The following is a 13173-nucleotide window of genomic DNA, read 5'->3' as shown; positions in this document are numbered from 1 at the left end:
ACCAGAATCTACGCCATGGAACAGTAGCACGGCCCTTTAAGTGTGACAGATAGTAGCATTGCTTCTGACATGGACATGTGCGAAGAAAGCAGGCAGCAAAACTAATATGAGTCGGGATGGTTTTGCAGAAAGACTCTCCCTGCATCTCCGGACTCTAACTTTCACCCAAGCTCTCACTGAGAGGCTGACAGGACTACTTAAAACTCCAGTCCCATCTCAAAGCGTACTACCCTCCATAAGAGACTTATCAGAAATCTTCTGACACTTCTCTGCCAACCTCCTCTGACAAAAGGCAAAGAATGACTGGGATTATGAGGAAGTTCGATAGGTATTTAAGCCTTTGGCTGGGGTGACTTTGCCTTCTCCTGGTGGCCAGGTTCTGAATTCCCACAAGTAAGGAATGCAGCTGTGGACTCTTCCCATATTAAGAAGGAAAAGTAATTTTGGAGAAATAATCTGATTGGTTAGCATGGCAGAGCCCCCGACTGTTTCACATTTTTGTGGAATTGTCACAGTTTTGGAGCTTTGTCAGCTGTACCTCCACAGGACCTTATAAAAATCCAAGGTTGAGGAAGAACACTTAGTCACAACCTGATCAGCCCTCTCCGCTTCTAGCTTTGTCCAACTCCCAAACCAGATCAGCCCACTTTCACCCTCCTTATTTGACTCCACCCCTGAGTTTCCACAATTTCTCCCCCAAGAACTTAAGGTCTAAGCCAGAAGCCTCCCTCTAACAGATAATCTCCAAATGTTGTGGTGGTATGACATGGTGTGAAACCATTAGAAAAACTAGGGTTCCTCGGAGACTGGTATAGCCTCAGATTTGAAAACCCAACATAATTGAACAACTCATACATATACACTGGAATACACTGGAACACATCTTATTTTCTTTCCTTTAAAAGTATCTCCCACCCTGCAGCACATCTATTTTACATTTACAACCTCTATTCACTTGTTTAATTATTCTAAAACCCTCTCCACTGTAAAGGGTCCAGACAGCTTAGAACTTGAGGAGACATCAGGTCCAGAAGATACCCATGTAGGGCAGACACAGGAAGCCAATTGCACACCTGGTGAGTACGTCTAAGATCAAGTTTACCAACAATACAGTAAAATGGATGAGGGCAGACATATAGCTGTACCAATGCTACCTCTTCTTCCCCAGACCCAATGGAATCTAAAAACACTGCACATAACACAATTCCTGAGCACAGAGTGATCAGTGGGATCCCTGATCAGATGCAGCCAATGGCCTCTGTTCCCCAGGACATTGATAGATGGTTGAAGCAGAGCCGTGCAGCTCAACGAAGACGGCCCAGAAGGACAAATAAGGGGAAGCTAAGTCAGGTAACTCAACAAAAAGAAGGGCAGATAAATAATAAAGGGAATGTTAAAGTGAATGTCAAGTTTTCAACTCCTGGGGGTCGATCCGATATAAAGCGTCGCCCGCAAAAGCCGGCGACGCCAATATTTGCGCGGATTTGGTATCACATATACGGCGTAACCTAGAAGTTACGCGCGTATATTTCTGCCGTCGCCCGCAGTTTTTTGGGCCATAGGCAGGTATACCAAACCCGCGCAGTTTGGTATCCAATATGCAGCGTAAGGACTTACGTGGCGAAAATGGAGAAAACTTACTCCATTTTCACCTCGCCACAAAAAGCAGCCGTAAGAAGCCTTACGCTGACTATTGGAGCCCCGTAACTCCCTAAACTAACTAGAAAATAAACCTAACACCTAACGCATGCGCAATGTCTATCTCCCTGTCAACCGCGATCTGCTAAAATAAACCTAACACCTAACGCATGCGCAATGTCTATCTACCTGTCAACCGCGATCCCCCCCTGAAATCCCTAATAAAGTTATTACCCCCTAAACCGCCGCTCCCGGACCCCGCCGCCATCTACATAAACTAACCCCCTACTGTGAGCCTCTAAAACCGCCGCCATCTACCTTATCTATCCCCTAATCTGACCCCTTACACCGCCGCCACCTATATAAAAATGATTAACCCCTAATTTAATCTACCTACCCCGCCGCCAGCTATATTATCTATATTAACCCTAAGTATATTATAGTTAATATAGGTATTACATTATATATATTAACTATATTAACCCTAATTATATTAGGGTTAATATAGTTAATATAGTTACTATAGTATTTATATTAACTCTATCTAACCCTAACTAAATTTATATTAAATTAATCTAATTCATTTATAAACTAAAATATTCCTATTTAAATCTAAATACTTACCTATAAAATAAACCATAAGATAGCTACAATATAATTAATAATTACATTGTAGCTATGTTAGGGTTAATATTTATTTTACAGGTAAATTGTTAATTATTTTAACTAGGTATAATAGATATTAAATAGTTATTAACTATTTAATATCTACCTAGTTAAAATAATTACCCAATTACCTGTAAAATAAATCCTAACCTAAGTTACAAATACACCTACACTATCAATAAATTTAATAAACTACTAACATCTATCTAAAAATACAATTAAATTAACTAAACTAAATTACAAAAAAAAACAAACACTAAATTACAAAAAATAAAAAAAAGATTACAAGATATTTAAGCTAATTACACCTATTCTAAGCCCCCTAATAAAATAATAAACCCCCAAAATAAAAAAAATTCCCTGCCCTATTCTAAATTCAACAAATTTCAAAGCTCTTTACCTTACCAGCCCTTAAAAGGGCCTTTTGTGGGGCATGCCCCAAAGAATTCAGCTCTTTTGCATACAAGAAATACAATACCCCCCCCCCCCCATTACAACCCACCACCCACATACCCCTATTCTAAACCCACCCAAACCCCCCTTAAAAAAGCCTAACACTACCCCCCTGAAGATCTCCCTACCTTGTCTTCACCACACCGGGCCGAACTCCTGATCCGATCCGGGCGATGTCTTCCTCCAAGCGGCAAAGAATTCTTCCTCCGGCGATGTCTTCCTCCAAGCGGCAAAGAAGAATTCTTCCTCCGGCGACGTCTTCCTCCAAGCGGCAGCAAAGTCTTCATTCTTCCGGCGGCATCTTCAATCTTCTTTCTTCGCTCCGCCGCCGCGGAGCATCCATCCCGGCCGACTGCTGAACTTGGAATGATGTACCTTTAAATGACGTCATCCAAGATGGCGTCCGCCGAATTCCGATTGGCTGATAGGATTCTATCAGCAAATCGGAATTAAGTTAAAAAAATCCGATTGGCTGATAGAATCCTATCAGGCAATCGGAATTCGGCGGACGCCATCTTGGATGACGTCATTTAAAGGTACATCATTCCAAGTTCAGCAGTCGGCCGGGATGGATGCTCCGCGGCGGCGGAGCGAAGAAAGAAGATTGAAGATGCCGCCGGAAGAATGAAGACTTTGCTGCCGCTTGGAGGAAGACGTCGCCGGAGGAAGAATTCTTCTTTGCCGCTTGGAGGAAGACATCGCCGGAGGAAGAATTCTTCTTTGCCGCTTGGAGGAAGACATCGCCCGGATCGGATCAGGAGTTCGGCCCGGTGTGGTGAAGACAAGGTAGGGAGATCTTCAGGGGGGTAGTGTTAGGCTTTTTTAAGGGGGGTTTGGGTGGGTTTAGAATAGGGGTATGTGGGTGGTGGGTTGTAATGGGGGGGGGGTATTGTATTTCTTGTATGCAAAAGAGCTGAATTCTTTGGGGCATGCCCCACAAAAGGCCCTTTTAAGGGCTGGTAAGGTAAAGAGCTTTGAAATTTGTTGAATTTAGAATAGGGCAGGGAATTTTTTTTATTTTGGGGGTTTATTATTTTATTAGGGGGCTTAGAATAGGTGTAATTAGCTTAAATATCTTGTAATCTTTTTTTTATTTTTTGTAATTTAGTGTTTGTTTTTTTTTGTAATTTAGTTTAGTTAATTTAATTGTATTTTTAGATAGATGTTAGTAGTTTATTAAATTTATTGATAGTGTAGGTGTATTTGTAACTTAGGTTAGGATTTATTTTACAGGTAATTGGGTAATTATTTTAACTAGGTAGATATTAAATAGTTAATAACTATTTAATATCTATTATACCTAGTTAAAATAATTAACAATTTACCTGTAAAATAAATATTAACCCTAACATAGCTACAATGTAATTATTAATTATATTGTAGCTATCTTATGGTTTATTTTATAGGTAAGTATTTAGATTTAAATAGGAATATTTTAGTTTATAAATTTATTAGATTAATTTAATATACATTTAGTTAGGGTTAGATAGAGTTAATATAGTTAATATAAATACTATAGTAACTATATTAACTATATTAACCCTAATATAATTAGGGTTAATATAGTTAATATATATAATGTAATACCTATATTAACTATAATATACTTAGGGTTAATATAGATAATATAGCTGGCGGCAGGGTAGGTAGATTAAATTAGGGGTTAATCATTTTAATAGAGATGGCGGCAGTGTAAGGGGCTTAGATTAGGGGTTAATAATTTTAATATAGATGGCGGCGGTGTTAAGGGCTCACTTTAGGGGGTTATAGATATAATATAGCTGGCGGCGGGGTACGGGAGCGGCGGTTTAGGGGTTAATAACTTTATTAGGTTGCGGCGGGGTAAAGGAGCGGCGGTTTAGGGGTTAATAGCTTTTTTATTGTTAGGCTAGTGAGGGGGGATAGCGGATAGAGGGTTAGACAGTGCGGGCTATGTTAGGGAGGCGTGTTAGACAGTGCGGGCTATGTTAGGGAGGCGTGTTAGACAGTGCGGGTGTTTTAGACTTTAGTCAGGTTTTATAGGCGCCGGCAGATTCTAACGTGGCGCAAGTCACTGGCGACGCCAGAAATTTGTACTTACGCAGATTTCTGGACATCGCTGGTTTGTGAGACTTACGGCACGTTAGCATCTGACGGCGACCTATATGGGATGGCTCGAGTTGCGAGCTGAAACTGCGGGCGACGCCGGTTCCCTCGCTTGCGCCGCAAACTGCGATCGATATCGGATCGCGCCCCTGAAGCCTCCTAACACTACTTTAGCACTTCGCTATTCAAACCGCTAACTTTTTAAAATAAATAAATAAACCATTTCTATTATAGTTTAAAAAATAACTTAGCTCCGGTTTGAGATGGAACTCCTCCCATCCGGCACTTTCTTGAAAGCGCGCACCCGTGGAGCTCTTACTATGCGCCCTTACTATGTACACAATCTGCGCATGCGTTAAAAGCTTCAGCCAATAAGACCATTGCCAATTTCCAGCCAATCAGCGAAAGCCACCTGGTGGGCTACATTACCGCTATATTACCCAAGTGAACGCTGCACTTCTGTATATCCCCCATGACAGGAAGCCTATTGTGTAAGATTCCCAGGCACAGTTACCCCGGCAGGCAGAGCTGACAGTATACTCTACACAGGGAGTCTATGTTGTATCGATAGAGCATGCGTGTCTTGTGGACGCGCATTGCTTCCGAAAAGGAGATTCTCATGTAACGCATGCGCAGAAGAAGTGCATGACGTTGGAAAAAAGGGACTGGACGCCACAGGGTGGAAAACACTATTGGAAATCCTTGATGTCAATCAACCACAAAAAGAGGAACTAAATGGCAGGTGGAGGAAGCGCGATTGAAAAAACAATAGTATAAGGGATTGTTCAACTTTCAATTTTAAGACCTGCAAAAACGATGAATGAAAGTCCCCCTAAATTGTTTTGATTTAACATATGGTGTAAACGGGTATGGTTGAGTTGACATTCACTTTAAGGGTTTTTATTACTAAATTAGGTGTACAATATTTACCTCTTGTAGGATTTCAACAAGAATCAACAGGGACATCCCCAAGAAGTATCTATACTTATTGAAAAAGGGTGAGTTGACATTGTTGTACCTGTGCTGTGTTTGCATGTCATGGTATAGTAGTGTGTATGAGCTGGAGGCTGGCACTGTTGCTGTCTGTGCTGTACCTGTGCTGTGTATATATATCTCATAGTGTAGTATTGTGTGTGTGTGTAAGGGGGAGGCTGGCACTACTGCTGTCTGGGCTGTACCTGTGCTGTGTATATGTGACATGGTGTAGTAGTGTGTGTGAGGGGGAGGCTGGCACTGCTGCTGTCTGTGCTGTACCTGTGCTGTGTATATGTGACATGGTGTAGTAGTGTGTGTGAGAAGGAGGCTGGCACTGCTGTTTGTGCTGTAACTCTGCTGTGTATACGTGTCATGGTGTATTAGTGTGTGAGGGTTAGGCTGGCACTGCTGTGTCTGTGCTGTACCTATGTTGTGTTTATGTGTCATGGTGTAGTAGTGTGTGTGAGGGGGAGGCTGGCACTGCTGCTGTTAGTGCTGTACATGTGCTGTGTATATGTGTCATGGTGTAGTAGTGTGTGTGAGGCGGAGGCTAGCACTGCTGCTGTCTGTGCTGTACCTGTGCAGTGTATATGTGTTATGGTGTAGTAGTGTGTGAGAGGGGGAGGCTGGCATTGCTGCTGTCAGTGCTGTACCTGTGCTGTTTCTATGTGTCATGGTGCAGTAGTGTGTGTGAGGGGGAGGCTGGCACTGCTGTTGTCTGTGCTGTACCTATGCTGTGTATATGTGTCATGGTGTAGTAGTGTGTGTGAGGAGGAGGCCGGCACTGCTGTATGTGTGAGGGGGAGGCTGGCACTGCTGCTGTCTGTGCTGTACCTGTGCAGTGTATATGTGTTATGGTGTAGTAGTGTGTGAGAGGGGGAGGCTGGCATTGCTGCTGTCAGTGCTGTACCTGTGCTGTTTCTATGTGTCATGGTGCAGTAGTGTGTGTGAGGCGGAGGCTGGCACTGCTGCTGTCTGTGCTGCACCTGTGCAGTGCATATGTGTTATGGTGTAGTAGTGTGTGTGAGGGGGAGGCTGGCACTGCTGCGGTCTGTGCTGTACCTGTGCTGTGTATATGTGTCACGGTATAGTAGTGTGTGTGAGGAGGAGGCCTGCACTGCTGCTGTCTGTGCTGTACCTGTGCAGTGTATATGTGTTATGGTGTAGTAGTGTGTGTGAGGGGGAGGCTGGCACTGCTGCTGTCTCTGCTGTACCTGTGAGGTGTATATGTGTCATGGTGTAGTAGTGTGAGGGTGAGGCTGGTATTGCTGCTGTCTGTGCTGTACCTGTGCTGTTTATATGTGTCATGGTGTATAAGTGTGTGTGAGGGGGAGGCTGGTACTGCTGCTGTCTGTGCTGTGCCTGTGCTGTGTGCATGTGTTATGGTGTAGTGGTGTGTGTGAGGGGGAGGCCGGCACTGCTGTCTGTGCTGTACCTATGCTGTGTATAGTGTCATGGTGTAGTAGTGTGTGTGAGGGGGAGGCCAGCACTGCTGTCTGTGCTGTACCAATGCTGTGTATAGTGTCATGGTGTAGTAGTGTGTGTGAGGGGGGAGGCCGGCACTGCTGTTTGTGCTGTACCTGTGCTGTGTATATGTGTTATGGTGTAGTAGTGTTTGTGAGGGGGAGGCCGGCACTGTTTGTGCTGTAACTCTGCTGTGTATACATGTCATGGTGTAGTAGTGTGAGGGGGAGGCTGGCACTGCTGCTGTCTGTGCTGTACCAGTGCTGTGTACATGTGTCATGGTGTAGTAGTGTGTGTGAGGAGGAGGCTGGCACTGCTGCTGTCTGTGCTGTACCTGTGCTGTGTATATGTGTCACGGTATAGTAGTGTGTGTGAGGAGGAGGCTGGCACTGCTGCTGTCAGTGCTGTACCTGTGCTGTGTATATGTGTCACAGTATAGTAGTGTGTGTGAGGAGGAGGCTGCCACTCCTGTTGTTTGTGCTGTACCTGTGCAGTGTATATGTGTCATGGTGTAGTAGTGTGTGAGAGGGGGAGGCCGGCACTGCTGTCTGTGCTGTACCTGTGCTGTGTTTATGTGTCATGATGTAGAAGTGTGTGTGAGGGGGAGGCTGGTCCTCTGCTGTCTGTGCTGTACCTGTGTTGTGTGCATGTGTTATGGTGTAGTAGTGTGTGTGAGGGGGAGGCCGGCACTGTTTGTGCTGTAACTCTGCTGTGTATACATGTCATGGTGTAGTAGTGTGTACGTGAGTGGGAGGCTGGAACTGCTGTCTGTGCTGTACTAGTGCTTTGTATACATGTCATGGTGTAGTAGTGTGTGTGAGGGCGAGGCTGGCATTGCTGCTGTTAGTGCTGTACCTGTGCTGTGTATATGTGTCATGGTGTAGTAGTGTGTGTGAGGGGAAGGCTGGTATTGCTGCTGTCTGTGCTGTACCTGTGCTGTGTGCATGTGTTATGGTGTAGTAGTGTGTGTGAGGGGGAGGCTGGCACTGCTGTCTGTGCTGTACCAATGCTGTGTATAGTGTCATGGTGTAGTAGTGTGTGTGAGGGGGAGGCCGGCACTGCTGTCTGTGCTGTACCAATGCTGTGTATAGTGTCATGGTGTAGAGTGTGTGTGAGGGGGGAGGCCAGCACTGCTGTTTGTGCTGTACCTGTGCTGTTTCTATGTGTCATGGTGTAGTAATGTGTGTGTGAGGGGGAGGCTGGCACTGCTGCTGTCTGTGCTGTACCTATGTTGTATATATGTGTCATGGTGTAGTAGTGTGTGTAAAGGGGAGGCTGGCATTGCTGTTGTCTGTGCTGTACCTGTGCTGTTTATATGTGTCATGGTGTATAAGTGTGTGTGAGGGGGAGGCTGGTACTGCTGCTGTCTGTGCTGTGCCTGTGCTGTGTGTATGTGTTATGGTGTAGTAGTGTGTGTGAGGGGGAGGCCGGCACTGCTGTCTGTGCTGTACCTATGCTGTGTATAGTGTCATGGTGTAGTAGTGTGTGTGAGGGGGAGGCCGGCACTGCTGTATGTTCTGTACCAAGCTGTGTATAGTGTCATGGTGTAGTAGTTTGTGTGAGGGGGGAGGCCGGTACTGCTGTTTGTGCTGTACCTGTGCTGTATATATGTGTCATGGTGTAGTAATGTGTGTGTGTGAGGGGGAGGCCGGGTACTGCTGCTGTCTGTGCTGTACCTATGCTGTGTATATGTGTCATGGTGTAGTAGTGTGTGTGAGGGGGAGGCCGGCACTGCTGTATGTTCTGTACCAAGCTGTGTATAGTGTCATGGTGTAGTAGTTTGTGTGTAAAGGGGAGTCTGGCACTGCTGTTGTCTGTGCTGTATCTGTGCTGTGTATATGTGATAAAAGTGTAGTAGTGTGTGAGAAGGGGAGGCTGGCACCGCTGCTGTCTGTGCTGTACCTGTGCTGTGTATATGTGTTATGGTGTAGTAGTGTGTGTGAGGGAGAGGCTGGCACTGCTGCTGTCTGTGCTGTGTATATGTGTCATGGTGTAGTAGTGTGCGAGGGGGAGGCCGGCACTGATGCTGTCTGTGCTGTGTATATGTGTCATGGTGTAGTAGTGTGTGAGGGGGAGGCCGGCACTGCTGCTGTCTGTGCTGTGTATATGTGTCACGGTGTAGTAGTGTGTGTGAGGGGGAGGCCGGCACTGCTGCTGTCTCTGCTGTGTATATGTATCATGGTGTAGTAGTGTGTGAGGGGGAGGCCGGCACTGCTGCTGTCTGTGCTGTACCTGTGCTGTGTTTATGTGTCATGGTGTAGTAGTGTGTGAGAGGGGGAGGCCGACGCTGCTGTTTGTTCTGTACCTTTACTGGCACTGCTGCTGTCTGTGTTGTGCCTGTCCTGGGTATACAGTGTGTATTGAAAAGAATCACCCTCTTTGAAAATAATCACATTTTGTTTCTTTGCAGCCTGAAATAAAGACAGACACACGGCTAGATTACGAGTTGTGCGTTAGGGTAAAAAAAGCAGCGTTAAGAGGTCCTAACGCTGCTTTTTTACGCCCGCTGGTATTACGAGTCTTGCAGGTTTAGGGGTACCGCACACTTCTTTGGCCTTACCGCAAAACGACTTACGTAAACTTCGTAAAGTCTTTTTTCTATGGGACTTCCATAGCGCCGGTATTACGAGTGTGTCCTGGGAGGCCAAAAAGTGAGCGGTACACCCTACCCTACCCTAACGCATTTAAAACTCAGTAAAGTGCTAAAAAGTACACTAACACCCATAAACTGCCTATTAACCCCTAAACCGAGGCCCTCCCGCATCGCAAACACTAAAATAAATTTTTGAACCCCTAATCTGCCGCTCCGGACACCTCCGCCACCTACATTATATTTATAAACCCCTAATCTGCTGCCCCCAACATCGCCGACACCTACATTATATTTATTAACCCCTAATCTGCCGCCCTCAATGTCGCCGCAACCTACCTACACTTATTAACCCCTAATCTGCCGCCCCCAACATCGCCGCCACTATAATAAACATATTAACCGCTGCACTCCCGCCTCGCAAACATTAGTTAAATATTATTAACCCCTAATCTTCCGTCCCTAACATCACCGCCACCTACCTACATTTTTTAACCCCTAATCTGCTGCCCCAACGTCGCCGCCACTATACTAAATGTATTAACCCCTAAACCTAAGTCTAACCCTAACACCCCCTAACTTAAATATAATTACAATAAATCTAAAGAAAACTTACTATTAATAACTAAATAATTCCTATTTAAAACTAAATACTTACCTATAAAATAAACCCTAAGCTAGCTACAATATAACTAATAGTTACATTGTAGCTATCTTAGGGTTTATTTTTTATTTTACAGGCAAGTTTGTATTTATTTTAACTAGGAAGAATAGTTACTAAATAGTTATTAACTATTTAATAACTACCTAGCTAAAATAAATACAAAAGTACCTGTAAAATAAAACCTAACCAAAGTTACACTAACACCTAACACTACACTATAATTAAATAAATTAACTAAATTAACAACAATTAAATAAATTAAATTAAATTAGCTAAAGTACAAAAACAAACACTAAATTACAGAAAATAATAAACAAATTACACGATTTTTAAACTAATTACACCTAATCTAATAGCCCTATCAAAATAAAAAAGCCCCCCCAAAATAAAAAAAAAACCCTAGCCTAAACTAAACTATCAATAGCCCTTAAAAGGGCCTTTTGCGGGGCATTGCCCCAAAGAAATTAGCTCTTTTACCTGTAAAAAAAAAATACAAACACCCCCCCCAACAGTAAAACCCACCACCCACACAACCAACCCCCCAAATAAAATACTATCTAAAAAAACCTAAGCTCCCCATTGCCCTGAAAAGGGCATTTGGATGGGCATTGCCCTTAAAAGGGCAGTTAGCTCTTTTGCGGCCCAAAGTCCCTAACCTAAAAATAAAACCCACCCAATACACCCTTAAAAAAACCTAACACTAACCCCCTGAAGATCGACTTACAGTTCTGAAGACCGGATATCCATCCTCAAGGAAGCGGCAGAAGTCTTCATCCAACTGGGCCGAAGTCCTCAACGAAACTGAGAGAAGTCTTCATCCAAGCCGGGCGAAGTGGTCCTCCAGACGGGCAGAAGTCTTCATCCAGATGGCATCTTCTATCTTCATCCATCCGACGCGGAGCGGCTCCATCTTCAAGACATCCGACGCGGAGCATCCTCTTCTTCCGACGACTAAATACGAATGAAGGTTCCTTTAAGTGACGTCATATAAGATGGCGTCCCTTAGATTCCGATTGGCTGATAGAATTCTATCAGCCAATTGGAATTAAGGTAGAAAAAATCCTATTGGCTGATGCAATTAGTCAATAGGATTGAGCTTGCATTCTATTGGCTGTTCCAATCAAAAGAATGCGAGCTCAATCCTATTGGCTGATTGGATCAGCCAATAGGATTGAACATCAAGCCAATAGGATTTTTTCTACCTTAATTCCGATTGGCTGATAGAATTCTATCAGCCAATCGGAATCTAAGGGACGCCATCTTGGATGACATTCATTCAGTAAGAAGACTCCGGATGAAGAGGATGCTCCGCATCGGATGTCTTGAAGATGGAGCCGCTCCGCGTCGGATGGATGAAGATAGAAGATGCCGTCTGGATGAAGACTTCTGCCCGTCTGGAGGACCACTTCGCCCGGCTTGGATGAAGACTTCTCCCGACTTCTTTGAGGACTTCGGCCCGGTTGGATGAAGACTTCTGCCGCTTCTTTGAGGATGGATGTCCGGTCTTCAGAACTGTAAGTCGAACTTCAGGGGGTTAGTGTTAGGTTTTTTTAAGTGTGTATTGGGTGGGTTTTATTTTTAGGTTAGGGACTTTGGGCCGCAAAAAAGCTAACTGCCCTTTTAAGGGCAATGCCCATCCAAATGCCCTTTTCAGGGCAATGGGGAGCTTAGGTTTTTTTAGATAGTATTTTATTTGGGGGGTTGGTTGTGTGGGTTTTACTGTTGGGGGGTTGTTTGTTTGTTTTTTTTTACAGGTAAAAGAGATGATCCCTTTTAAGGGCTATTGATAGTTTAGTTTAGGCTAGGTTTTTTTTTTATTTTGATAGGGCTATTAGATTAGGTGTAATTAGTTTAAAAATCTTGTAATTTGTTTATTATTTTCTGTAATTTAGTGTGGTTTTTTTTTGTACTTTAGCTAATTTAATTTAATTTATTTAATTGTTGTTAATTTAGTTAATTTATTTAATTATAGTGTAGCGTTAGGTGTTAGTGTAACTTAGGTTAGGTTTTATTTTACAGGTCAATTTGTATTTATTTTAGCTAGGTAGTTATTAAATAGTTAATAACTATTTAGTAACTATTCTACCTAGTTAAAATAAATACAAACTTGCCTGTAAAATAAAAATAAACCCTAAGATAGCTACAATGTAAGTATTAGTTATATTGTAGCTAGCTTAAGGTTTATTTTATAGGTATTTAGTTTTAAATAGGAATTATTTAGTTATTAAAAAGTAAGTTTTCTTTAGATTTATTGTAATTATATTTAAGTTAGGGGGTGTTAGGGTTAGACTTAGGTTTAGGGGTTAATACATTTAGTATAGTGGCGGCAATGTTAGGGACGGCAGATTAGGGGTTAATAATATTAACTGTTTGCGAGGCGGGAGTGTGGTGGTTTAGGGGTTAATATGTTTATTATAGTGGTGATGACGTTGGGGGCGGCAGATTAGGGGTTAATAAGTGTAGGTAGGTTGCGGCGACATTGGGGGCGGCAGATTAGGGGTTAATAACTATAATGCAGGTGTCGGCGATGTCGGGGGCGGCAGATTAGGAGTTAATAAGTGTAAGATTAGGGGTGTTTAGACTCGGGGTTCATGTTAGGGTGTTAGCTGTAAACATAAAATGTGTTTCCCCATAGGAA

The 13173-nt window shown here is 43.6% G+C and overlaps 1 protein-coding gene across 1 annotated transcript in view; it reads left to right on the top strand.

Moving 5' to 3' along the window:
* LOC128666816 (uncharacterized) overlaps positions 1-13173 on the top strand; it is a 120484-nt gene that overhangs the window by 102408 nt on the left and 4903 nt on the right. The window contains exons 9-11 of the mRNA XM_053721611.1: positions 992-1076; positions 1169-1350; positions 5782-5840. Coding sequence (XP_053577586.1) covers positions 992-1076; positions 1169-1350; positions 5782-5840 — 326 coding nt within the window. The remainder of the gene's footprint in view (positions 1-991; positions 1077-1168; positions 1351-5781; positions 5841-13173) is intronic.

Source organism: Bombina bombina, chromosome 7 (assembly GCF_027579735.1).
Source record: "Bombina bombina isolate aBomBom1 chromosome 7, aBomBom1.pri, whole genome shotgun sequence".
NCBI classification, from domain to species: domain Eukaryota; kingdom Metazoa; phylum Chordata; class Amphibia; order Anura; family Bombinatoridae; genus Bombina; species Bombina bombina.
Note: the sequence above shows the minus strand (reverse complement) of the source record. Positions and strands in the feature narration are given on the sequence as shown.